This window comes from Ambystoma mexicanum, chromosome 6q (assembly GCF_040938575.1).
Source record: "Ambystoma mexicanum isolate Mex_15411 chromosome 6q, UKY_AmexF1_1, whole genome shotgun sequence".
Classification (NCBI taxonomy): Eukaryota; Metazoa; Chordata; class Amphibia; order Caudata; family Ambystomatidae; genus Ambystoma; species Ambystoma mexicanum.
The window spans coordinates 149,832,710-149,859,701 of record NC_090937.1 but is presented as its reverse complement, the minus strand read 5'-3'; the positions used below and the strand labels follow the sequence as shown (position 1 = coordinate 149,859,701).

Here is a 26,992-nt window from a genome sequence, read left to right as displayed (position 1 = left end):
CCGAACTGTGTGATCCTCTGCAAAGACTTTGCTCCATTGACTTTGGTCCAGGCCTCTTGATTTGATTTCCTCACTGTAGTTACTTTTTCTAGATTGCCCTGCTTACTTGTTGGTGCTGCTCAACTTTTGTCTAAGCTTGTCTTTCCCTCCCTTTTAAATTGCTGGAGTGCCATTTTGCTCACACTTCATTTTGAGTTTAACTTGTCCAGAATCTATTGGGTTAGGGTGTAGTATATTAAGAGTGTGATTTTTCTACTGCTTTACTTTAGTGATTTTTTTTATAACTGATGTGTAAATAAGTGTATGTCCTTTTAATCATAAACCTTGAGTCAGTGTTTGTTTGAACCATAGTAATTGCTGTCCTTTGTCTAACTATTGATACTGCTCACTTTACTCTTGAGATAAGTCTGGCCGCTCAGCCATCGCTACCACTTTACTGTGTAGTACAGGCTTGTACCAAAGGTGAATTTGTACTGTCACTTGTAGTCCTAATTGTGTGTGGTATTCCCAAAGGGTACTGCATATACTTCTGCCTAACAATGATTCACACTACAGGTAATATTGAACTTTCAGATCAAAGGCATAGTTCTGTCCTGGCTTTAGCTCTCACCAACCATGCGTGATAGATTAATGTTTCTACTCTGCTGACCATATCCATATCATCTGTCTGTTTACACAATTCCAGGGCTTCAAGGGCAGAGCAAGTCTGAGATACTCTAAGAAATCACCTTAAATAAATAGTGCTCAGAAAGCTGAGCTCTGGACACAGACAGAGGAAATGTATCTCAGTTTCCCCATCTATTGCACACAGAGGGAATTTGCCTAGGTAACAAATACCCTAGGATTTCATGAAGGAGGCTAGCTGAAGACTTCCCATCCTAAAATGGATAAAAAAGGCTAAGGCAAAGGAGGGTTGTAATTGGTCAAAATAAACTTCATAGCCAAATTCCTGCTTCATCCTAAGGCATCCAGCACCCAATTTTTACTTCTCGCTTGCCTGGACCATTCCCTTTCTTGTGTGAGATACCAATTTTTATTTCATGAACTTATTGGACAATGTTTTAGTGATATTCTCAGGGTCTAACCAAAGATCATGCTCCTCCATCTGATAGAGCTTTTTGTAACATGTAAGGTGCACAGCAGACTCTTCCCCCTTCCAGATTCATTACAAAAGTGAGTTCCTCCCTACATTTTCCAAGGGACGTGGTATGCCACAATATTAGCCATTACAATGCAAGCTTTAAGACAGCCTTGCTATCTATGGGGTTCAGATCAAGTTCCATCCAAATTAACATGTTCAGTGCACCCTGTGGAAGTTGGAGCAACCAAGTTTTTTAAAAATATTTCTCTCAGCTATTGATGAACAAGACATTTTGGCACAGCCTGAGAATTCATCTCTGAAAGTAGCAGCCGTTAGGGCCTGCTTATCATACAATTCTAATGCTGGCTGCTATGTTGTCTGTTCTGATGGAATCGGGAACTAAGATAGTCATAAAACAACACTTGCTCGAGCTCATGTCCATCTACCCTGATGTCAAAAGCTGAATGCTTGCCGATCTAGATTTAACAAATAATTGTAAATAATTGTAAATACAAGATGGTAGTACTGGATTTTCAATTGAAATTAAAAAACAATTGAAATTAAAAACATCCTCTCTGACTTTTAATGTTTTAATGTTTTAAATGTTGCTATACCGGGCAAAGGACAGTCACTCCTCTATGAGGTGAAAAGAGAAGGAATATACAGACCCTAACATCCACTTCATCAAGTTTTATCTGACAGATACACAGCAGCCAATCATATTATTCCATATGACTTGGATACAGCTAATAGTGTTTTATTTAACAACATATAGAAAGAAAGAAATCCAATATATATGTCTCATGAATGAAAAACAATATTATGACTATTAAAGTGCGTAGAGGTTAGTAAGTGCTTGACAGACAAAACATTAACAAGATTCATATATATCAACAACATTATATGGGCTTCTCCCCTCTCAAGTCTCACAGTAAACAGGAAACAGTAGCAAGGTGTTCCTATAAATTGTACAATCTAGACCATTTTGGATCTCTATCTAGGCCTCCATTTTTAGCTTTTGACTCAGGCTTCATCCTAGGCCTCATGCTTTTATGTCTTTACAGCGGTCTCTTTCCAGACCATAAGCTTTAAGCTTTTGCATAAGTCTCTTCCCAGGTATCCGGTTCGGTGCTTTTACTCATGGCTCATGCTAGACCTCAAGTTTCCAATGTTTTCATACCTCTCTCTTTCCAGACCGCATCTCCCTCTCCCCTTGCTCCCCTTGCTCTTGGGGTTGTCAGAGGAGGGTTAGTGTAGCACAGCTACCATCTCTCAAAAGGAAAAATATCTTCACTTGCTTCCTGGGTATTCCCACACATGGCTGATGGCCAACATTTTCTTTTTGTCTGCCACAGTTGCTTTGGACTCCATCAATTGGATTTCTTAAAAGTCTGCACATTAGAAACGGCTTCCTCTATTTATGAAGGCTCCCCAGGCAGCAGACTCTTGTCTTTGTGCTTTGGTACTTCCTTCCTCTATTCTGTTATCTGGGCCACACTTCCTTTGTATCAGGGAAACGTCTTTGATCTCGTTTGTGCCCCTTGGGATTCTTCTGTAAGCTTCACTTGCAGGTTTTGCAGTTCCCAGATAGGGACTGGATCCCTATCTGTTGGGTTTTGCAGTTCCCAGATAGGGACTGGATCCCTATCTGTTGGGTTTTGCAGTTCCCAGATAGGGACTGGACTCCCTCTCTATTATTCCATCGGGTATTCCCTTCAGCTGTAAAACGCAGAAGTTTCAATAGCTACTTTTACCATTCAAAGAGTTCCATTGTATGGTCTGATTTGTGTGTTCTCTTTGTGCTTGGTTAGCTGGGATTGCCTCTTGATTTCTCTCCTTCGGCTTCAGTGAAGGTTAAAATGGCTGCACTGCATTCAGCACCATCTTGGAGATGGTGGGAGCCTCACACGCATATCTGATCAGTTTCACAGTCGGCTGCCTCCCATGCCCCTACCATCACCCAAGAGTATCCTTGCTGGAGCCCTCACCTCCCAGCATTCTCTCTGGGTAATGCTCATTGTTCAGCCAAACAGATTCTGCTGTTGCAGTGACACCACTGTTAGACTCTGATTTCTTCCCTGCTCTTGCTGAATCACGGATTAGATCCATGGTGTGAGTCGGGGTTTGGACAGTTTGAAATAGTCTTTCCTCTAACATGTTTTTTTCCTCCTGGTAACAATTCTAATTTATCCCAATTCTTAGGATCACACCTTCCCCACTGGCAATGAATGTATTCTGCGGCAAGGAGACGAAGTACTGAGAACTCACTACAACACACACACTCACATACAGTACCCCCCCACACACATGCATACATGCGCACAAGGAGTGGACAATAGGACAATAGCAGTGTTACCTTTCATAATACTGCTTGATGGTTGTGTGAAGCATAGTACACCGTTTTGGCAGTCTAAGGTTTCTCTGTTTTCCATAGTTCACTTTTTCCAACACAGTAACACCATAATGCCATCCTTCCACGACTGGTGCATGCCAGTTTGTCAAACCTATTGCACCTGGAGCAAGGTACTGGGCAGGCCTACCATATCTAGAACTGTTGCATTAATATGCTTTCTCCACCTCTGACTTCTCTCAAACTCAATTAACATGGAATGCTTCAACTTATCCTGTAGCAAAGAAATGCAGCAGTGATGAAGAAATGGCAAAGAGGGGTGTCATCTTTCAAAAGCCGTTAGCCAAACTGGAGGTTGATGGCTGACAGGTTATTCATTAATCATGAACTCTGGCATGACATTAGCAAATGGGAAAATGAAGAGGGAAGACCATATGCAAATAAGGTGTGGCTCCGCCCCAAAAAGGAACAATACAGACAAAACTGCTAAGTCACATCCATTCTGCATGAGACCACAAGCAACCCCACGCATGTTTCGACCGCATGGGCATCATCAGAGAGTCACAGCTTGGATCACAGAGCACAGAAGGCTTGCAACCCATCTCTTGGCATACTTGTCCAAATTTGGGTAGCTTTTGCAAAATGAGTTCAAAGGCTGGACAGTTTTGAATCAAACTAAACCTCTGCCATTGCTCGTGGCAAGCCTCCAGACCATCATTTCCCACTCTGCATTGCCATTACAGAAGGGGAAAACGCATATGCAAATATTGGTAGTAATATTGGTATGAAAGGGGCAGTCCAGCCCAAACTGCAAGGACACATCTCTTCTGCATAAGGCCATAACACAGCCTGTATCCAGTCTCACCCCAGCATAATTCAAGGTTACTTTTGAATTAACCTGTTCCTTGCCAGACCGGTTTAAAGATGCATTTACTTCACAGAGTTTCAATAAATTTAAAGAGCCGGTGGCCATCACTGGCCTTTCTACAGAACTTGTGGGTGACTGCCTTAAGGAGTCAGGCAGTAAAGCGAGGTTGATTAACAAATACGTATGCCACCCATTAGCATTGTAAAGTATTTCAAACGAGTACTTTTGGCACAAAAAAACATTAAAAAAGGAATCCAGTTTAAATCGAAAAACAAAGATTTAAATCAATTGGGGGCAACGTCACTTGTTGACAGAGAATTCTGAGGTTGCAGGTGACTTGGCAATTATGCCTCTGGCCCCAGTCCTATAAACTACTGAATGAAAAGTGAAAATGAAATCTAGGGCTGAGGACTCAAGAGGTAAATAGGTGACAAGCCATTAAAACTAATAGTAAGAATACTTTTACTATTTCCATTCGTAATACTGTAATTGTAATTGTTTATTTGTATAGCACATATACACACACGGAGTGATTCAAAGCGCTGTAGTGTGAAAACACTAATTTTGCATTTTTCAAAGTACTTAAAAGCTGTATAGGCTGTATATAAGTAATTCTGTTGAATTTAGAGCACACTTTGGGATGGTGGTATCATCTCACAAAAGTCTGCACATTCAGCGTGACAGCTTAAATAGGCCCTACATAGCTAATGTATACTGTTGAAAGTTCATAAACGTGTAAGTTAGCATGGAAACAGTGGGCACAACATCAAACATGTGAATTTAAAGGTGGTGCTAGAGTGCCACGGTGTAGCCAGAACTATAAGTAAATAAATACACGTATTTAAATACTGAGGGCAATCAGTTTTTAAATAATTGCCCATATTTGAACAGGGTAGTATTTCCCTCTAACATGATTTTACTGCGCAGTTTCAGATACCTGTAATCAAATATTTGTTTTGCATAATTACAGTCAAAAAGAATTCTCTACACAGCTTACGTTTTAGAAGAAAGCTATTCAGGTACCGTAGATATCTTAACGCTGAGATATCTGTGAGGAAACCCAGGAATGTGTCTCTTCTCCCTGAGGGGGAGCCCCCTCTTTGGGACTAGGGCCATGAGGCTGCGATGCAATACCTTACCTAGAGGATTCGGCAAGCGGCATCCCACTTGGGTTATCCCCCCCATCCCCTCTAAGGAATCGCAAAATATGGATTCTATGTCATCTCCCCTCACTGCAAAATCCCAAGCTTTTCTTTGTTATATGGGATTTGAGCAGGGTAGTCATGTGCAGGGCATCTTTAAGGTGGATGGCTTGGTCTCTGACCTGTATCTGATATTTGAAAAGAATTTGCAAACATTCACTTTTGGTCTGGGCGATCTCCTTATTTGATTTTTGTTGGTTGTGAAAAGACTAACTTTGGTGTTTGCCCAGAAGTATGAATACGTTCTGAAATTGCAATCTTTTGGTTACAAAGTGCCTGAGAAACAATAGTATTTAATGCAACCCAATGAGTTAACGGAATTTGTGTATTTAAGAATAAAGAATTGCAAAGAAATGACAGATTTTTGTTGCTCAATTTAAAAACTTTGTTTTTTAATATCCTTTTTAGTGTGACTTTATGACGCTTGGTACATCCTTATGTCTTAGTGCTCAACTATGAGCTTGCCTACCGTATTGGTTTCGTCCCTTTAAGGGTCTTTTGACCCTATATTTGTTGTGTTCGTCTGTCCGTTAAGTCTCTTGTGTCCTTTTTAAGTGTCCTCTTTTGATCTATTAAGTCCTTTGATCCTCTTTTTTATCCTTTGGTCCTCTACACGTTTTTCACCACTTGAATGTGGCTCTTAAGGAGGAAATTTGTCATTGGCTTGCGGCCAAACAAGCAGGGACAATCACATCCATCTGCCTAAAGAAAGCATCAAAACCACTTTCCTAAAGATATTGAAGAGCTTTTATGAATATACCAATACAATTGAGAATAATCCAGGCTTACTCTTGAATCACCTGCATGTAACATGGCAGGATCTTATTTTGCCTCTGCAAATGTAAAACGTATAATGTTACTAAACATAACTAACATGATCAGATATTATTAGTTAAAACATTCAATGACATTTCTTAGAGTTAAAGTATATGTTATGTTATGAGATTTATAGAATGCATATAGATATCGAAGTTTGGAGTTCCCTAGGTCCAACAGTGACTAGACATGTGTTCTAAACATGGCATGTACTTCTTTCAAAACAGATGATTTCATGAGCTGCAATACCTCCCCATGTCATAATGGTGGAACCTGCATCAATGACAGAGATAGCTTTGTCTGTGCTTGTCGTCATCCATTTGGGGGAGCCAACTGCAGTATCAAGATGTCCGATGAAAACACTCTGGCTCCAGGTGAGTAGGTGCTCAAATCATTATTTGAATGGCTATTCCGGGTGGTAACAGACATTCTTGACTTGCACAACTGTGACATCCTTCTGAAGAATCTGTCCTGCAACATGGAAGAAAGATGTCAGATGTTCGGTGAAAGCAAACAACAAATGCATTTGCAAATTGCACTCTGAAAAAAATGTCCGTTTTCCTGGCCTTGTTGATGATTTTGTATCAATTAGATTAATGATGAATGATAAACCAGTGTCTTCTTTCACCTTTTCTACCCAACCTCTCGATGAAATGAAGGATACGTTTTCATAAAAATCCAAGAACAGTTTATTCATCAGATGTATGTAACACGCTACAAGTATAAAACGCGGTAATTGTACACTGGGAGAAAAAAACTCACTTTAGTTCCCAAATGAAATAAAAAAAGTAGAATTGGAAAATATTGCTTAATGTTTTGACTATCTTTCAGAGAAACGAAATTACCAATAAAGGTGAAACATGGTCTTTCTTTAAGAACTGGTCAGGGGAGAACATCAATCAAACATAGGGTCTCATTTAGAGTTTGGTGGTATCTTCTTTGGAAATACTGCCAATCCCACTTGCAGTTAGCGCAAGCAGGTCGTAATGTCCTAATGGGGCGTAGAACATGAGACTTGTATTTATAACTTCCTTAAAAAGGTCTGGCTATGAAACCACATATTTTGGAACTGGGCTATGCACTGCAGATGACATATATCATGTTTACACTACTTAACTGTGTCTATTTCTCTAAGCAGTCACACCTGTGACACCGTTATCAAAGCTCAGGTATATTTCAGTGCCCATCCTGTTTATCAGCTCTCTCAAGACTTGTGATGTCCCCTCATGGCAGCACGATGCAGTGATTTCTGGAGCAATATGCCTATGCTGTATGCCACACTTAATATCTGCAGTCTAAATGCTTTCGTTTAAAATGTGTCGTAAAAGGACTACAGATGCAAGTTAGGCTTTCTGCCAATTAATTAATATCAGCCCCTGGTTGCACAACGCTGGAAATGGTTCAAACACAGATTCTATTAAATTAATACATTTAATGTACTCTCTGTATATGTTTATTTGCAACAAATATGAATTGCTAACATTGTTTTCCGTAGCACTTTAGCAAGTTAATCATTTCTTGTTGAGCTAAGGGCCCTTTACGAACATGCATATTTAATGGATGGGATCACACAGAAAAACTGCAAGTCCAAATAACCAAACCAAGATGGCAATGTACTGTTTTATTAGCAATTATCTATAACAGGGAACAGACGTACGCTCAGGTTCTCTCAGCAATCTTTACACAAAACATAGTTTATATATAAAAAATATGTCATAGGTGCTGTCATACTACATGGCAATAATGAAAAACCTACAAGGGTCGGGATTGGCTTATGGGGAACATCCAAGTATACTTTTTTTAGGAACTAGGATCGTGATTGGCTGCCCACTATCAGGTGGACAACATGTACCTACCTCTAAAACATGTCATCTTCAGAAACATTAGGTACACAGTTTTTCATTGGTTTCCAAACTGTAAGGTCCTTCATTATATGGACTGCTATATTTGGTTGGCACGCTTGTGCCATGTCTGGAACATTCAGTTAATTTAGCAGCATGTAAGCTCAGACCTAGAGGCAAGGAGATGGGGCATGGCACTACCTCCGCACCCGATTAGCCCAGCATCTCTCATCACCCATGCCTTCTGCCATGAAGATTGAAGATTGTCTTTGAACTTGGCCTTGCAAGTATCCTTGTCTTTAGAATACATGGGAGTGAGAGCACTCCCTATCGTGTTCTGGGACCCCAAGTTCGAACTCTATTTTCATCCTTGGCTCACGTGACAGGAGACCATGATTTTGTCCATTTTGCAGGTTTTATATGCTCTAAATGAATTAAACCTGGCCCTCTTGGTGTTCTTTCTCTGCACCTTAAGAAGGGATGATTCACCCTTTGTATGTTCACCCATTTCCGGAATAGGTAGCTGACCTTGGCTGCTTCAGTCTTGACTGGCCAGACAACCACGCCATGCAGCTCCACGATTCTGCTTATTCTTGCTGCAACACAGCTTTCTACTCCCTCTTCATGGGTCCTAGCTTACTAAATTCATGATACTGATGTCCAGCTTCTATATAATGGCGGCTTTGCCTGCGCTCTATTCACTACATATAGCCAGCTTCTATGATGACTTAGCATACCTTGCGTTTCAGCATCTGTACAATTATTGAATGGTTGATTTTCTGCAGCACTTCGTGCACATGCAATCTTCGTTTTAGTATTTAAAAGTTCACTTGATTCTTTACTTCGTCATTAGTCTCTTCAGGATCTATACATCTTCTTCAGTCAGTATCTTGGGACATAGTACATGCTGTTTTGTGATGTCACTAACTTCTTTCCTTTCCTCTTTCTGATATTCCTTCAGGGAGTTCTTCCCCTGAGTTGTCATCACTTCGGGGATACATTTGGTAGAGTTGTCCCAACAGGTATCTCTTTTCGAACACACGCTGCAGTGTTGGCACAACTGCTGGTGTCAAACACAGCACAACCTCAGATCTCCAACATATGAGCGGAAGGGGGGCAGGGTTTCATGCAGAGGCATGCAGCTGCTCCTCTACATTGTAATGTGGCCATATGCTGAGGCAACATTTATTTGGAATTATAAGGCCAACGTCTCATGCTCAGAAGTCTTAATCCATGAAAGGCTGGTGACTACTTAATACAGACTCCAACATCTGAACTTCGGACATTGGTCTTATATTATTTCCAAATAAATTATCTCACCACAAGTCGCATTAAATGAATGTATGCTTTTGAAGAATGTGTCAGAATTTTATTTTCAATGCAATCACACTATATACCAAGAAAATAGGATAAACCTAACAATCATGTGTTTAAACCAGTTTCACAACATGTGTGAGCATGCATTCAAGGTTGATACCCTCATGCACATGCACTATCAGGTGTTGGTTAGCACCACTGATCCCTTTGGTCTCACAATTGCAACTAAAAGCACTGTTTGAGCATCACCATTGTTTGTACAATCAATGCTCATTTGTAAAATTGTATGGAGAGTATCCTCAAGGCTTAGCTGCTTTGATATGATAACAAATTGCTATGAGATGGAAGCAAATGAAGATCTAATATGGAGGTCAATATAATAAAAAGTGGGCAAATGCAAACAACTCACCAAAAAGTGGTCCAAATAAATGTTTGCTTATGTCTTGGATGCTCCAAAAATGTATCCAAGAAGGTGTAGCAGATGCCTCTTGTAAAGTCCACAAGGAATTAGACAAAAGCAATTCTATTTCATGGTGTTCAATCCCTGTCCTTGTGACAAGTGGCCTTTGTCTTCTGGCATCATACCCTCAGTGTTTTGTGCTATAAGAAGTCGAGGAGACAGGAAGGAAAGAGGGGTACAGGGAGAAACAAGATGGCACTGAGCTCCCTCTGACTACACTACTCCCACCCGTTTCCAGATCCATAGCATCAAAGGCCCTTTGGTATGCAACACCAGGGTTTAAGGCTATTCCTTTTTGTGTAGAGTATGCCTTTTGATTACTGTTTCACAGGACAGCAACTGTCAAGGGGTTGTCTTGCTGGAGAGAGGTATTACCCAACCTCACAAAGGATCAAAAGAGCGGCAGCCCTTGCTGGTGTTGGTCCTGCTGGGTGCAGCAGAGGCAGCTAGTCTACGGAGAATACACACAGCCTATCCATGGCTGGCCTTTTTCATTGTTTTGACACAACTATGATACCCTTAAGGTGTTGCTTTAATAACTGTGTGAAATACCAGCCAGCATAGCCTGAACTCAGGTATGGTGTATGTGCAAACATTAACCTGCCTCCAGGATGATAAGCCCTTATAATTAAGGAATTCTGTAACAGAAATGCATATTTTAAGTGCAGCCTTTGTGCTAAAGTGACTTTGCTCTAACCCCAGCTGTTAAGAGGGCTCATGTGGCCTCTGAGCCTGCTCTGTGCCTGCTCTGTGCCACTCGAGACCAAGGGCTGCAGATAAGGATACTGAAGCAGCAGGGCACAGGTGCACACTGTGCTTTTGTCATGCAGTTGGATGAAAGGGGTCTGGTTAGCAGGCCACTGTTTCTGAGATAGAATTACCCAATAACATGTTATTATTTAATACAAATAATACAAGCCAGGGCTTCTCCACTATTCTCAGATGACAACTCCTTTACACTGGCAAATTGTAACTCCATCACCCAGTCTGCCTGCACACCCCATCACTGCCACCAGATGTTCTGGCAAAGTGCCCTGTGACTAAGACACTTCCCTACAGAAGGGTTTGTCAGGTCACCCACTATACAGGATGCCCAGTTCTAGACAGGATGGCCTCATTTCTACTACACCCCTGGGCATTTGGGACACGTTCCCTGCCTGGTGCACTTTGGTCAATGCATCTATAGGGAGCTTCCCCTGGTCCCCCACCATATATATATATATATATATATATATATATATATATATATATATATATATATATATCTCTCTCTCTCTCTCTCTCTCTCTCTCTCTCTCTCTCTCTCTCTCTCTCTCTCTCTCTCTCTCTCTCTCTCTCTCTCTCTCCACCCAGCTACGAACCAGCGAGACACCTGAACAGGGAGGCTGACACTAACAGGATGCAGTAAAATGGATGAATTTCATGGAGATCAGAACACAAAACAATGGTGTGTGGTGTATCTCTACCCCATCCCCAAACTATGAAGCTTGCATTTCCTTCCAAGATTTCTGGAAGATACTTACACATTCCTCACTCTGACATTGCTCTTGACATTCTAAAGTTGTAGGCCATCTACTTGCAGACAATCCGAACGGGGACATATTGTCATCATCAATTAGGAGTTTCAGTGGCATGCCTTTTAGTTCCAGTCTCTGCTGCGCAGGCAAGGAAGACATGATAAGAAGTATTTCTAATCGATATTTGTGCACCTTGAAACACTTGTGCATAAGCGCATTATAAATAACGTATCGATCAATCAATAAATCAAGATTTCTAAAAGGGAAAATGTGTGAGATTGTTTGTGGCATGGCAAAGCATTGTTCCTTATACAATTCCACACCGTTTCACCAATCTGCACCACGTTTTGCATAGTTAGGACCCTCTGGAAAATAGCAGCTGCGTGACATTTGGACACCCCACCCCATTCCCTGGATTTCAGCAACTTCACACATGAGACGGTTGACTAAAATCGGTGAAACATCAATGTGGTCGTAGAAGGACTGTTCCCGACACGAGGAACAAAACTCGAGGTCCAAAACCAGGTTTCAAAGCTCTAGGATGCATGGTTTCTGAGATATATAAAAAAAACAATAAGTACAATATTTGCACTGTAATGCACTGCAATTAACTGTAGCACGCCAGGGTGAGGCAACAGGTGGGGAGGTAGCACAGTAGGTCCCAGTATGCAGCAGCATACCAACTTTTGCCTCCCCCCAACATCTGCTCCAGGGTATGTCAGCCAGCCATACATGCCCATTCTCAGTGCAGTTTACTTCCGAGTACAAAGCACAACAAGCGGTAAGCGAATGGGAAAAGCGACCAACGGGATCATTGATTTTCAACAATTGATATGAGTGTTGCCATGTCTGTCCACAGAACCCGGTATACTTTTCAATATTTTCAAAGGATCACTTCTTAGTTGGTAGTTGTTGAATGCAAACAGGAGTTTGACAGTTCTATCGGTAATACGTCACACCCACAAAGTAATACACATATAAGATAGTGATATTTGGGAAGGAAAACAATTGGTTAGTGTTATCCTAGCAGAGCTTCAGGTTCTAGAGGCAGTTTCACGGCACAGCAAGTTTTTCAAAGTCCAAAATGCAACCTTAGTTAAAAGGCAGTTTGTACCGGATTAAAGACTTGCAAAGCAGTAGAAATCAAAAGTTCCTGTGGATACTTTCTAGTCTCTAGAAAGGAAGATACAAGAAGGGTTAACCAACATTAGAGACCCTATTAAAGGACTTGCTAAAGGGACCCAAGCAACGGCTTGAGTCAGAGGTAAGAGGGGGTTGCTCTGGAAACCTCTATGTGCACTCCAACGATCTGGAGTGACTTTCTGGAATCAAGTAAGCAATACCTTTTTCCCCACAGTACCTTTGGTTAGAAGAAAACATCTGTGCTGGATGCTCCGCAATGATGCGGCTCTAGACCAGACCTCTGTATTCTTTGGTCTGATGACTGAAGACAGGACACTGGACAGGATCTCTCAGCAGAAGTCTCGAGGGAGGACCTCTGGCAAAGGTTTCATCAACTTCTTTGGTCACTCTGCAGTTTTGGTGCCTTTTCTGAAGCACCAACAAAGGATGCGATGTGCCTGGTCAATCTTCTTTGCTTCCTATAGTCCACACTCTGGTGAGGGGGTCTGGGCCAGTTGGTTCGGATCTGTGGGGAGTCCTTAAGGGCTCAGCAAAGATTGGTATGGATTCAGCCTTTCCTTGATGATGCACTCTAAATTAGAGTGCAGAGTTCCTCTTTTGCACAGAAAACAGGGCCAGGACATCAGTGGTCACTTCAGGATGTTGCAAAGGGTCTGCAGGCATCTCTGGCCATCTTTTTCTTCCGTTTCTTCAGCTTCTAGTGGTGAACTTGCTTTTCACTCGAGGAGCTTCGTCTTTCATACAGTTCCAGCACCTACTCCTCCGCAATCTATTTACGGAAAGGGGCATTTAACTGTCCAATCAGGAAGCCAGACCCCCAGTGGGAGCTGGTTCTATTTAGGCCCTCTGGCAGACAAAGGACGGGGGTGGAAAACACCTCCTCCGCTTCCTGCCTGCCCAGACACACACATGCCTCCCCCTCCCAGAATTGCATAAGAAGCCTAACAAAGAAGATCCATGCTAGTAATGGCAAAAAAAGAAGGGAGGCTCCAAATTGGATAATTGGGGGCCGCTATTGTGCACTACCAACATTATTGACATAGCCAGCAGTGTACAAATTACACAATAGTTGGTAGATAATGTCCACTGCCACCAGCCATAACTAGAATATTGTCTATGTGACTAAAAAGTCACAGGAGCAGAGAGGAGTGGGATACTTGGTATCCCTTTGGCACCCCACATAAGGTGGTGTGTGTCAATCTCTAAGACAACACAGTTTTAGGAGAGATACTAAGTAGCTCTCTATTCTTAAGAACTGTAGTTACTCTAGGATAAGGAAAATAATCTCAAAGAAGGACCCTAAGGGTCCCCAGCAACACTGCGTAGAGGAGCAGCTGCATGCTTATTTATTATTATTTATTTATTCACATTTGTTAAGCGCATATCAGCCCGTAGGCATCGTGGCGCTGCTTACAGTGGTTACTCAGATCTTAGTTACACATAAAAATACAGGCAGGCACAGAGGCACGGCTGCACTGGTTACACTGGATAGACATACATACAGCGAATTAGCAACCTGGCATTGTGGTCCAACAAATGGGACGTGACAAGTGTGGTAGATGATAGTGCCGAGTAGCGAGAGAGATGTGGTGGGTACTAGTTGAAGAGGGTTGTTTTCAGGTTTTTTCAGAAGGCATGGAGAAAGGTTTCAGCTCTGAGGACGTTGGGGAGCGCGTTCCATAGCTCAGGGGCAATGTGAGGGAAGCCTATTCCTCCTTCCTTGACCCTATTGATTCGGGGCACTGTGAGTTGGTTAGTGTATTCTGATCTGATGGGTCTTGTTGAGAGTGTTCTGGATAGCGTGTCTGATAGGTAAGAGGGTGCAGTGAGGTTGATACATTTGTGGGTGGTAGTAAGTATTTTGAAGGTGATACGGTCATTGACAGGGAGCCATTGGGCTGATTTTCTTGCTTGTGTAATGTGTTCTCTTTTGGTTATGCTAAGAGCTGCTCTAAGAGCGTTATTCTGAGTAATTTGGAGTTTAGCTATGTTTTTTCTGGAGGTGCCGGCTAAGAGGGCATTGCAGTAATCCAGCTTGGCACCTATTGTGGCTCTGGCAATAGAGAGGAGGTTGTCCTTAGTTAGATAAGGCTTTATAGCATTGCTACGTTTAGAACTCAGTGCGGAGGCTCAGACAATAGCACTAACTTGTTTGTCCATGGATAGTGTGGCATCAATGTGGACTCCTAGAGTTTTGACAGAGTGTAGAACTGGGATGACACAATTGTCGATACTGAAGTTGAGATAGGTAGAACCTAGTTTGGCTAGGGTGGCCTTTTGACCAAGAATGATGATTTCTGTTTTGTCCCCGTTTAGGCAAAGCCCATTCGTGGCCATCCAGGCTTGGATTGTAGAGTAAATTTGCTGAAGGGTTGTTGCGTCTTGATGATAGATCACGGTAAGGGGAAGGAGCACCTGGGTATCATCGGCAGAGTTTGTGTATGTGATCCCAAGTGCATCCAGTTTATCAAAAAGAGGCTTTGTGAATAGGTTATACAGTGTAGGGGCTGTACAGGAACCCTGTGGGACACCACACTGTATGATAGTGGGTTCTGCATTGGCTATGTTTGAGAACACTTTCATAGCTCTGCCTTCTAGGAAGGAGGTAACCCAAGTTGTTGCGTGATTGGAAAAGTGTGCAGCATGAGTGAGATGATTGGTGAGGGTGTTGTGGTTAACCAAATCAAATGCTGAGAGAGGTCAAGGAGCAGGAGAAGGACAGGCTTGCCCTCATCAAGGATATTGGTGATTTGGTTTTCAAGGTCTAATAAGGTCCATGCTTCTACAGGAAACCCTACCCCCTACCTCCCATATGTTGGAAGCCTGAGATTGTGTCGTGATTGACACGAGCATTTGTGCCAATACCGCAATGTGTGTTCGAAAGAAGATACCCGTAGAGACAACCTTATCGAATGTATCCCAAAGTGATGACAACCTAAGGGAGAAAGTACCTGAAGGAATATGTAAAAGAGCAGGGAAAAGAAGCCTGTGACATCACAAGAGTATGAATGATGTCTCGAGATAATGGCTGAAGACAACTAATAACAAAGTAAAGAATCAAGTGAACTTTTAAATATGAACAAGAAGATTACACGTGCACAGCGTGCTGCAGAGAATCAACCGTTCAATAATTGTACAGACGCTCAAATGCAAGGTAGACTAAGGGCCTCATTACACGTTATGCGGTAAGGGTTTACCGGTACCTGTAAGGGCACCGGTACCGGTAAACCCTTACTGCCTTACTACGAGGTCCCTTTGCCGGACCCGACCTCAACGGCTGGTTTTACCAGCCGTTAAGGAACGGGCCCGCAAAGGGACCTTGGTGCTAATTACGGTACCACAATTTGTGGTACCGTAATTACCTCGTTACCCATTCCCATTGAGCCCTATGGGGGCAGAAATGGGAATGGGGAAGTGCCTTGGTGAATGGGGAATTACCAGACCCGCTCACCTTGGAGTAGGCTGGTAATTCCGCCATCCACCAAGGCAGACACAGTAAAATACCGGCGGCAACCATGGTGCTAATAGCGCCATGGTTACTGCATACCGTGTAATGAGGCCCTAAGTCATCATAGAAGCTAGCTATACATAGGGAATAGAATGCAGCCGGAGCCACCATTGTATAGAAGCTGGGCATTGGTATCATAAATTTAGTAAGCCAGGACCCATTTGGCAAGGGAAAACTATGTCGCAGCAAGAATAAGCTGAATCGTGGAGCCGCATGGCGAGGTTGTTTGGCCTGGAATCAAGACTGAAGCAGCCAAGGTTGGCTATCTATTTTGGAAAGGAGTGAATGTGCATAGGATGAATGATCCCTTCTTAAGGTGCAAAGAAAGAACATAAAGAGTGCCACATTCTATTCATTTAGAGCATTTAAAACCTACAAAATGGACCAAATCGTGGTCTACTGTCACGTGAGCCAAGGATGAAAAGAGAGTTTGAACTTGGAGTCCTAGAACATGATAGCGAGTGTCCTCGCTCCCTTCTATTCACACTGACAAGGATACTCTGCAAGGCCAAGTTCAAAGACAAACTTCATGGCAGAAGGCTTGGCTGATGATGCTGGGCTAATTGGGTGGGGAGGTAGTGTCAGGCCCCATCTCCTTGCACCTGGGTCTGGGCTTACGTGCTACTAAGTGAACCAAATGTTCCAGACATGGCACAAGCGTGCCAAACAGTTGTAGTGGTCCATACGGCGAAGGACCATATAGTTTGAAAACCAATGAGAAACCATGTATCTAATATTTCTGAAGATTACATGTTTTAGAGGTAGGCATTTGTTGTCCACCTGACAGTGGGCAGCCAATTACAATCCTAGTCCCTATAGATAATATACTTAGATGTTCCCCTTAATCCAATCCTGATCCCTAGTAGGTTTTTCATTATTTGCCACGTAGTATGACGTCACCTCTGACGTATTTTTGATATAGAACCATGGTTTTTATGAAAAGATCGTTGAGAGAGAAATTAAACGTATGTCTGGTGATGTTTGTTGTAACTCCCTGTTTTAGATAATTGTTAATAAAACAATACTTTTCCATCTTCCTGAATTGGTTCAGATATTTGGACTGGAGTTAATCTGTCTGAACCCATCCATTGCATGCACATTCCTAAAGGTCCCTAAGCTCAACTGCCCATAAGGAGCTGTGTGCTGCAATAGTAAAATACAGACGCCTTTAAGAGTTATGGAGAAAATAGATGCCAAACTACACCTAAAATACAAAGAATAGAGTTCCAAAAGACAGAGCCCATAAGATTGAATGCGTGGAAAAAGGCTCCACTCATTCAGGATTTAATAAAAATGGTCCAGATATCCAGCAACAAGTGCTGGGGGTCTCACTAGGAGAGGGTATGAAGCATAACAATGTTAAATCTCCCTAACACAATGTGATGGGGGTGTTTTTGTAGATGCATAAGTGGAGTTTCATTTATATCACTCAACATCGGACTAAATCATGTTTGGTAGAGCTTCTACGCTGGATGAGTTCAGTCTTCATGTGGTTACATTTTAGATAAGTAGCTGTGATCCGGGCCAGCAGGACTGCGAGGCAGTGTTTTAGTCAATGGATGCCATTGACAGAGTTGCCTTGTAGGTAGAATTGTGCGTTGCCACATGGATACTATGTTCAGCTCAAGTTTGAAATGTAGTGTTAGTTCCAACAAGTGCTTCCATGTAGAGATTTGAGATTCTTGTGTAAGGATGGAAACTTGCAGTATTCTGAGGTTTCATGCCAACATCGAGAACGGATAGTGCCTCTGTGAATGAGTTAGTGTCTTCTGTAAATTAGTATTCAAATCAAAGTAGGACAGGTATATTAACCCCGAAACTGAAAAACAAGGAAGAGTACCAGAGCCTTTTGGCCAACTTTGTCACAAGCAGTGTCACTAAGCAAGGGTTCAATGCGTGCACCTTCTGTAGTGGGATCTGGCCATTATTGATTGAATCAGGAAGGCTGCTTTACGTTAGCGAGGCTTGATGGTCTGGAGGTATAGCATCATTTTCTGGGATGGTTTTCACAATGTTATGAGGTTTTATTCATTACTGTGCCAGACACCATCGTAATGGAGGAAGGAAGGATGCTACATTGGAACATTTGGCATTGAGAAGTACAACAAAGCGTTTAAGCACTCATAAAGCCACTAACTTGAACTTGGTGATTTTAGGGGTGTCTTTTGACAAGCTGGGGAATCTTTGTTGTGTACTTGGCGATGACAATGTGTTACTTATTATTTTCCATGAAGAACACGTTGATGATATAGAATGTGGTTGAGTATCTTCAGGAGGAATTTTGATGCTGTGTTTGATAGTCTTTAACAGTACTCTTCTCTGATTTTCTGTTGTATGCATAGTCTGTATAGTGGATGGTTTTAGCTGAGGTAATATGATTATTTCAAGACTCTCAAAACATATTCAAGGTGATGAGGTCTTCTATCACTGAAGTGTACACCTTATCTTTCCATGTTGCGGGATATTGCATTTTATGTTGGTAAGTTATTGCATGTACCAGTGTGTTGGAAGAGGGTGGGGTGGGCTGAGTTTGTTGACTTGTAGTTTCAGTGACTAATAGATATTGATAGTATTAGTATGGTTGATTGTACTGAGAAGGATATTGATGCCTGTTGAGTGGATGTAAGTGAACTCTAGGAATAAGTAATCTTCTACTAAACATTCATTCAGATGTTCTTGAAAAGGTAGTGTTCACTCTTGGTAGTTTGAGGTTGATGCAGTGTTTGGATGACGTGATGAAACTGGATATGTTTAATTGCATTTACAATGCAGGATTAAAAAGGTAGGCATTACATAGCTGAGGACATTTTAAATGCCAATGTGTTCTTGTTGCTTCTGATATGAGTGGGTTTTTGATGAGCTGTTTAATGTGATCTGAGGAGGTTAATGATTTCTCTTTAATTTGTGATTGCCTCTTTTACGAGCAGATTTATTTCTCATAGAAAAATGTTGATAGAATTGTATTTGGGATGAGGCTTGTGATTTTGTCGAGAAAGGTCTTTTTGATCTTGGGTTTTCCATAGAACAGGTGAAAGGTAGCTGTGTGTGTGTGTTTGTGTGTGTGTTAAAACACAACACATTAAAGTTTTACTTATGGTGTGGAATATGGTTTACTCCTTAAGACCACACTGTTGTATGTTTTCAAATCTTGCTTATCCTGACAACTAAATATTTGGTTCTACGTTAAAACAACAAAGCCGAGAACAACGCTGCTGAATACAGCAAAGCGGAAAGCTGTCAGGCGGTGGTAACGGTGTTACAGGCTTGGCGCACCAGTGCGTTACCGCCAACCTCGTAATGAGGCCCATAGTGTCTGCCCAGCTTATGTAATAGCATGCTCGATCATATTTTAGTAGAAAAGCTGTAGTAGTAGAGTGAAACACGGCACTTCCTCACAACTTGAACATTCAAACATAAGATGTCCCTGCACATGATCACAGGTAATTAATGAAATGTCGGTTACACTAATTTAATCCCCCACCACATTTGTTGGAGGGAGAGTAGGGAGGGAAATGCACCCACCTTCGGTTGTGGGTGAGCAGGGTTGTGTGGCTATGCTACATGGCCTTTATCTGCTGCATGTTGTCAATACTCTTTAGCTCAAAATGAGGATGTTTCTCCAATAACGCTGAGGACTCTTCCAGTATGCAAGTACCAGAGTGCGGAGCATGACAGGTATCTTTTTTATCACAATGTCAGGCTGCCTTATGACAATCATTGGCGGTAACTCAACTCTACACTTCCAATAGGGGTAGAATAACCCAATCCACTGCAAACCTTAATTTCGATTTAACCCCTCCACTGCTCCAAGCAGTGCATGTTATAGTGCAATATTGCAGAATTAAACAAAATGCTAGTAGCTCCAAACATATTACCACTCCACAACAGTCACTAAACCTGCTGTGCTACCAATCACAATATCAACAGGAAAGTTCACCCACCATATAAATACTGCATACAGTCTCCCTCATTATTTCAAGTCTGGAACAAAACACTGTGATCATACTCAGGGCGCATGATAATAACCTTGCCTTCCTTGATTTGGGAAGCAAGGGTGTGAACCACAACACTCTTTTATATGGCATTCAAAGTTCTCCTCGACATTTGCACTGGAGTAGTGGACACACATTGTTTTTCATGACTTGCGATAAATGTCTACCAAACCGTAAAATATGAAGATTAATTTGATGTGCTGCATGAATTGTGAACACTTTTCCGTTTTGGTCATTACTGTGGCTATTTGCAACTTAGACATTTTGATAGCCGCATATAACAATTCCCTCTGAATTTTTTTTTCTTTCTTTTTTAGCATGCCTGTATTTACTATAGGTAATTTGTACATAGGCATTTTAGGTTGTAATTGATGTGTCCATATTATGAATATAATTGTGGGTTTTGTCCTCGTTTTTTCTCAATTTCATGTCTGAATAAATCATTGAACTTTTTACTAAATCATTGTCTGCATACTTATATTACCTAGCCCCCAATAATTCCGCCACCTGTATACCTCTAATAATGTGATTAATTGTCACTGAACATCTTGTTGATGTTCAATTTGCTGTGATCTGCTTTTGTAAATTATATCGAATGGGAACACCCCCCACTTGTGTGTACATTGACTCTCCAAGTTCCCAGTTATACTTGGAGGTCTCCCTTCAGTTTTAGTCGCAGTGAACTATCACCAGCTATCGTCTTTCTGCAAGCAAGGTCTGCTGCACTTTGCATTATCAAAGAGGTGCTTAGTTTGCATCTCTCTTGCGGCCATGCTGTGCTTCAAAACAGCACTATGGTACTGATCACGAGTTGGGCGGAAGCCATTAAATGCGACAGTAACGCTAATACCACCGCATTTAAGTTTTGGCCTGATCACAAGTTGGGCCCTAAATGGTCTGTATTACCTCCAGCTTTTTGCTGGAGGTGCAAATCCCGTTTAGTGGCCTGTTTTTGGTGCTTATACCGCCGGCGGTATACGCGCACAGTAATTGCGCCAAAAATGGACGCAATGGGGAATGGGGATTTCCCGTTGTTGCCCAACCCATGATCCAGCGCTATTAGCTAGGGACCAGATGGCGCTAAAGCAACTAACATTGTCTGGTATGCCAGCGGGAATGCTGCCCAACTTGTGATCAGGCCTTAAGTATGATGATTGCAAAGAAGTAACTGCATGGAAATCGGTGCTACTGATCAGAGGTACAGAGCACTATGCGCAATTTCTTTGATAATCTGGACCCAGAAGTTTAGATAGAAAAAGAAGAAGAGAGAGAACATGATAACTAGAAGGAAGAGAAAGGTCAAGGGGGCTTTGTTCAGAGTAGGGAGGATAGTGGCATGTTTAAAGTCAGAGGAAGAAGTAGAGGACGAGTTGGAGGACTAAAGAAGAGCATTGAGGTAACACTTGATCTGCCAGATCTGTTAAGGCTTTCTAGATGGCTTTGCATCTGGCACATTTCAGTGCTCCAAATTATCTAACAGCTTCCTGTTTACTTGATCAAACAACACACCTTCCCATCCAGTAACAAATGCTTGCTTTCTTCATGGTTGACACACGTTTTTAGATCTATCACAAAAGGTTCCGTGATGTATTGGCCATATCTTATCATCATCTGCTTCACAGAAGGAGCCTTGTTCCAAATAATGTATGTTTTAAAATGCCTTCATTGTGCAATCCTTTCATGCTCACTTAAATGGAGTGTGTAGGTTGAAGTTTCTGCATTCTTTGAAAATGTGCAAAAACGGTGTTGATAAAATATTTATATTTTCATTAACATTAAATAATAATCCACATTATTTTTAAATTGAATCTATAAACATCTGTTTTTTACCACGGTTTATCAATTGTATGCAGTAACTGTTGATTGATGACAAAAGTTAATTATTTATTGCATATGCAATTTTGTCGATATATGCATTATTCATTTTGGATTAGCGTCTATTTGGCCGTGTTGCACAGATGTTTTCAATAATTTAGCCACATGTAACACAATGTCAAAAAACGCAAATGTGCAATTCAATTATTTTAATGTAAGCTGCCATGTGTTCTTTCTGATTAATATGAATGCACCTCTTGATCCATGTGCCTACAGAACTAACAGTGCCAAATGTCTCCTTTTCCTTTGCAGATTTTTCCAAAGGATCTTATCGATACACACCTATGGTGACTTTCTTTGTCTCTCACACCTATGGAATGACCAATCCGGGCCCCATCAAATTCAACAACCTATATGTAAACTACGGGGCTTCCTATGTGCCAAGTAGTGGAAAATTCCTCGTCCCTTACCTTGGTGTCTATGTGTTTAAGTACACAATTGAGTCCTTCAGTCCACGTATATCTGGATATTTAGTGGTAGATGGAATAGACAAGTTGGCATTCCAGTCTGAAAATATTAATAGCAGCTTGTACAGTGACAGGGTTATCACAGGAGATGCTTTGTTAGAGCTAAACTATGGACAGGCAGTCTGGCTAAGATTGGCAACTGGATCGATTCCAGCGAAATATCCCCCCGTCACTACATTCGGTGGTTTCTTGTTATATCGCACATAAGGTCAGAAGATAAGATTCCTGGTGACAAACCTGTTTTCTTGACTATTAGTACACCTATATCCCAGCAGGTTGGTTGGCATTCAAATCTTTACCATTTGATGTAAGACTGTTTTCTTTTCTCCCTTGAAGCCTTCAAAGGTTAGACCTTAAACTATGCTTTGTCTTCTTCTACATAATTCTCTGGAAAGCTAAATTCATACCTAACCTTCTAAAATGCATATTATTTATATTTTAATAAGTAATATTACATCACATTAGTTGAAATTAGTTATTGAACTTGGTCAATTTTAAAATATAGCCTCCTAGCAGAATAATCCTAGGCGTTTAAGGACAGGTAATAAAGATTAAAGATTGTGTTGTAGTTTATAATGCTTTGTTTTAAACATGTTTTACGGTGAGTATATTATTTGGCTCAAAGGTCTAATGATAAAGAAATGATCGATTGATCGATTGATTGATGGATTGATTGATATTGAACCTGGTACTGTAACACATATTTTGTTTAACTCCTGACTGAAGCACCTGCAAAGTGATGTTATGGACTCAGGCGTTTGGGATTCTACAAATGTGCAAAGCTTTAATCAATGTTCATGGATATCACGGTGAGGGTCTGCAGTTCAATTAGATATGGTTATGGGATTTTGACTTCCTTTTAATTTGACTTCATCACATTGCTGTCTTTTGGTGCCAATCATTGTGGTAGCTGAAGTGAAATCGCATGGCTTTGATATTTCCCTTTTGCAATTCACGTAGCACCTTAGATTTTTCATGTAAGAGAATATATATACCCTTAGTGTCTCAATGCACTGAGCAATGACAATTTCAACTGAATATATATTTCACATAGAGTTGCCCTACAGCCATTCAAAAGCTCCTGGGGAAAATATGGGAATGGCATGTTTTGGAAATTAATAGGTGAGGGAGAGTGCAATATAACATACCTTTTTAAAAAGTCCTTTTAAACTGCAGCTACAAATATCGCACAGGATAAAATGATAACTTGTGTATGGAATGCGACCAGTTCTAATGTGAGTGGAATAATAATTTACAAAATGGCAACAATTGCATTCTCATAGACCTTAAATGTACCAGAGTGCCGATTTCTCAAGGTGATGTCTGTTGCAAATGTTATTAGTATCAAACACATGTAAAAATGTGAAATGTACATTTTAAACCAGAAATAGGTGGTTCTCACGTTAACCAGACATACGTGAATGATTGTACTACATGCTTGATTTGCACTTCTTTTCAATACATGATAGAATGAGCAAAACATTAAAATGCTTTCTTACAATATTAGTTGGTTGAGTGTTCTTTGTACATGTAATTAACACCCGAACAACACCTAAACGGCCTCAAGCATACATAAATAGTGAATTACCTTGAATTCTGTTTACTCAATCGTTACCAACATTTTAGTAGAGATCACTGCATGGCATATTGTGTGCATCTGGTGCAAGTTCAGAAAACGAAATAAAAAACATAAAATGGTGGTGTTTTAAAATGGCTTTTCACTTTCAAATGAGTATTTTCATCATCACTTCTTACCTCAAGAAAAAGAAGAAAACTCTCACAGGACCCAATTCCAGTTATCAATCACCAAACATGTTATGTTATGTTATGCTGGTTTATACTGCGCACCAATACCACCCAAGGGCAGTCTCCAGAAAGAGGGTGGGGTTGGTTAGTGAGGGAAGAATGATAGGATAGGTCCACAACCAGAAGAAACTGTGTGTTGGCCTGCAGATAGTAGGTTGTGTGCACTGACTTGTATCCATATGGCTAAAATCCAATGACTGGGATGTTTTCTGTGTGGTTGTTTGTTGTGTTGAGGTGTGTGTTTTATGTGTAGATTGCTGGTATTTAGGGTTGTGAGCACTGGCGTGTTGTAGCTGTACAGTTAAGATTGAATGCCTGGGATGTTTCTATGGGACTGTTTGGTATGTTGGGGTGTTTATGTGTTTTATGTGTAGGTTGGCAGGTGTTAAAGGTTGTGCACACTGGCTTGTTGTGCCTATATGGGTAAGGTCCAATGTCCTGGTTTGTTTGTTGTAAGTGTGTGTTGCTGGTGTTGGTTGTGTGTTCGGGTATAGGTCGGCTAGCCAAGTGGGTGTGTATAGTGTTTGGGTGGTCTGTTTGAGGAAGTAGAAGCGGGTGGTTAGTGCTTTGGCTACTTAATACATTCTTCTATGTGGCTATTCTACACAGTCCTATCTGTTGTGACAAATGACTAATCTTCATAATTCTATCTAAGTGTCACACATTGTTAATCTTCTCAAATCTATCTAAATGTGACCCATGGCTAAACTTCACAATTCTATCGATGTCTGTCACAAGGCTAAACTTCATAATTCCGTCTAAGTGTGATGCATGGTTAATCTTCACAGCCCTATCTAGAAACAACACATCGTTGAATTTCAGCTTCACAATTCCATCTAAGTGATTGCATGGGGAATCTTCTCGGTACTAAGTCTGATGGATGGTTAAACTTCATAATTCTGTCTAAGTATGATGCAAGCATAATCTTCCCATTTCACTCTAAATGTGACACATGGCTAAACTTCACATTTCACTCTAAGTGCGAGCATGGCTAAACTTCACAATTCTATCTAAGTGTGACGCATGGTTAATCTCCCCATTTCACTCTAAGTGCGAGCATGGCTAAACTTCACAATTCTATCTAAGTGTGATGCATGGTTAATCTTCTCAACTCTATCTGAATGGGATGCATGGCTAATCTTCATAATTTTATATGTTTTGTTTTAATGCATGTTTCATTGCCAGAAGATCTTCATTGTTTTACCATGAGAGGTATGGGTCCCTCTGGTGTGTCGGGTCAGTCTTGAACTGTTGACATAACTAGTACGTGCCTTATGTGAGCTTGTAATTGTACATCATCAATCTGGCACTTTCCTAAAGGTAAGGTGGCATTTACATTGGGTGCTAAAAAGCTATCCATTCTCCAGAATCTCCTCACGCATGTTTGATCAATATGACAGATATAATAGAAAGAAATAGATGAATGTGCACATTTCTGAGTATCTCAATGTGCAGGAATTGAACAGTTAAAAATGAATAGTGCTCATTTACGGTATGAAGAATATACCTCAGAGTGGTATTTGATTTCTGGATATGGTTGTGGCTCCTCACCCTCCCACTGTGCCCTGTCGCTTCTGCTTCTTCTCTCTTCTTGTTCCAATTACATGGAATTCTCTTCCCCCAGACCCCTGAGAAACAGGCCACATGGATTGGTTCAAAACCAAACTAAAAGCCTACCTCCTTGCCTCCGAGTTACCCTCTTAACCTAGCTCTCATCTGCCTGCCAGCTAACATGTTTCCATCACCTCTAACCTACCTCTATTCCTCACTTCCTCTGACTCCACTCTTGCATTTCACCCATCATGGTCACATCCCGACTACAGCTGGCCATACCATCTACCTACACTTAAAAACGTCCAGTGTTCATTGTCCTTTAACTATGTATGTCTAATTATATATTGTCCCTGATGACTGTTCCATTTACTCCCATCCAAAACCTGGTCAGAATGTCCCTCAAACGCACTCCATTCTAAAAAGCTCATCGCTTCCTATCAAATCTGATTTCTTATCTATTTTACGTTCTTTTGTGATCCAAAGTGCATTTTATATAAATAAATATAAATACATATGAATAGAATAAATAAATACGATTATAGTACTACATTAGTGAACAACAACCAACTTGTTAAGTTGGATTTCTAGAATCTGGTCTGGTGGATAGATTTTACAAGGTCTCCCTAGTCATAGGGAGCAGGGGAACTCTGAGAGAATTTACAAAACCCAATCAAGGTAGGAATGGAGAACAGTCAAGTCTATTCTCGGGAGACTGTGAGTATGGTCAGAGGTACACCATGAGTCCACACAGTGAAGAACAATAATTCAATTTAGATAGGAATGTATAAAAATACATATTTATTCCAGGCCTCAAACACACACTAAAGAATTAAACAAGCAGGTGATAATATCGCGCAACACTCAATAATAAACATATATACAGTCACCATAGGCCCTTAAAATACTTTCAATGAGTTCAATCAATAAAGGAGGTTGGTCATGCAGTAAGATGGAAACAAGTCACAAGACATATACCATTTGTCCAAAAGTCACAATGCTTCCCCCTAGAATGTATCTGATGCAGGTAAAGTACTTGTGTTTTTTTAAGAGAAGAGATGCAAAAAAAGGTACTGGTAAGTAAAAATGTGTTCTTATCTTTCAGGTTTCACTGCTCAGCTGTGACAACCAAAAATATGTGGAATGGAAGGATACAAAGAGACTTGTTTTCAATGTTATCCTATGGAGTACAGGAGAC

The 26,992-nt window shown here is 41.1% G+C and overlaps 1 protein-coding gene across 1 annotated transcript in view; it reads left to right on the top strand.

Annotated features, from left to right (window-relative positions):
* MMRN1 (multimerin 1) overlaps window positions 1-23,940 on the top strand; it is a 423,228-nt gene extending 399,288 nt beyond the window's left edge. Inside the window, exons 7-8 of the mRNA XM_069630567.1 lie at window positions 6,545-6,691; window positions 22,223-23,940. Of these exons, the coding sequence (XP_069486668.1) occupies window positions 6,545-6,691; window positions 22,223-22,644 (569 nt within the window). The 3' untranslated portion in view covers window positions 22,645-23,940. The remainder of the gene's footprint in view (window positions 1-6,544; window positions 6,692-22,222) is intronic.
* Window positions 23,941-26,992: the final 3,052 nt, after the last annotated feature.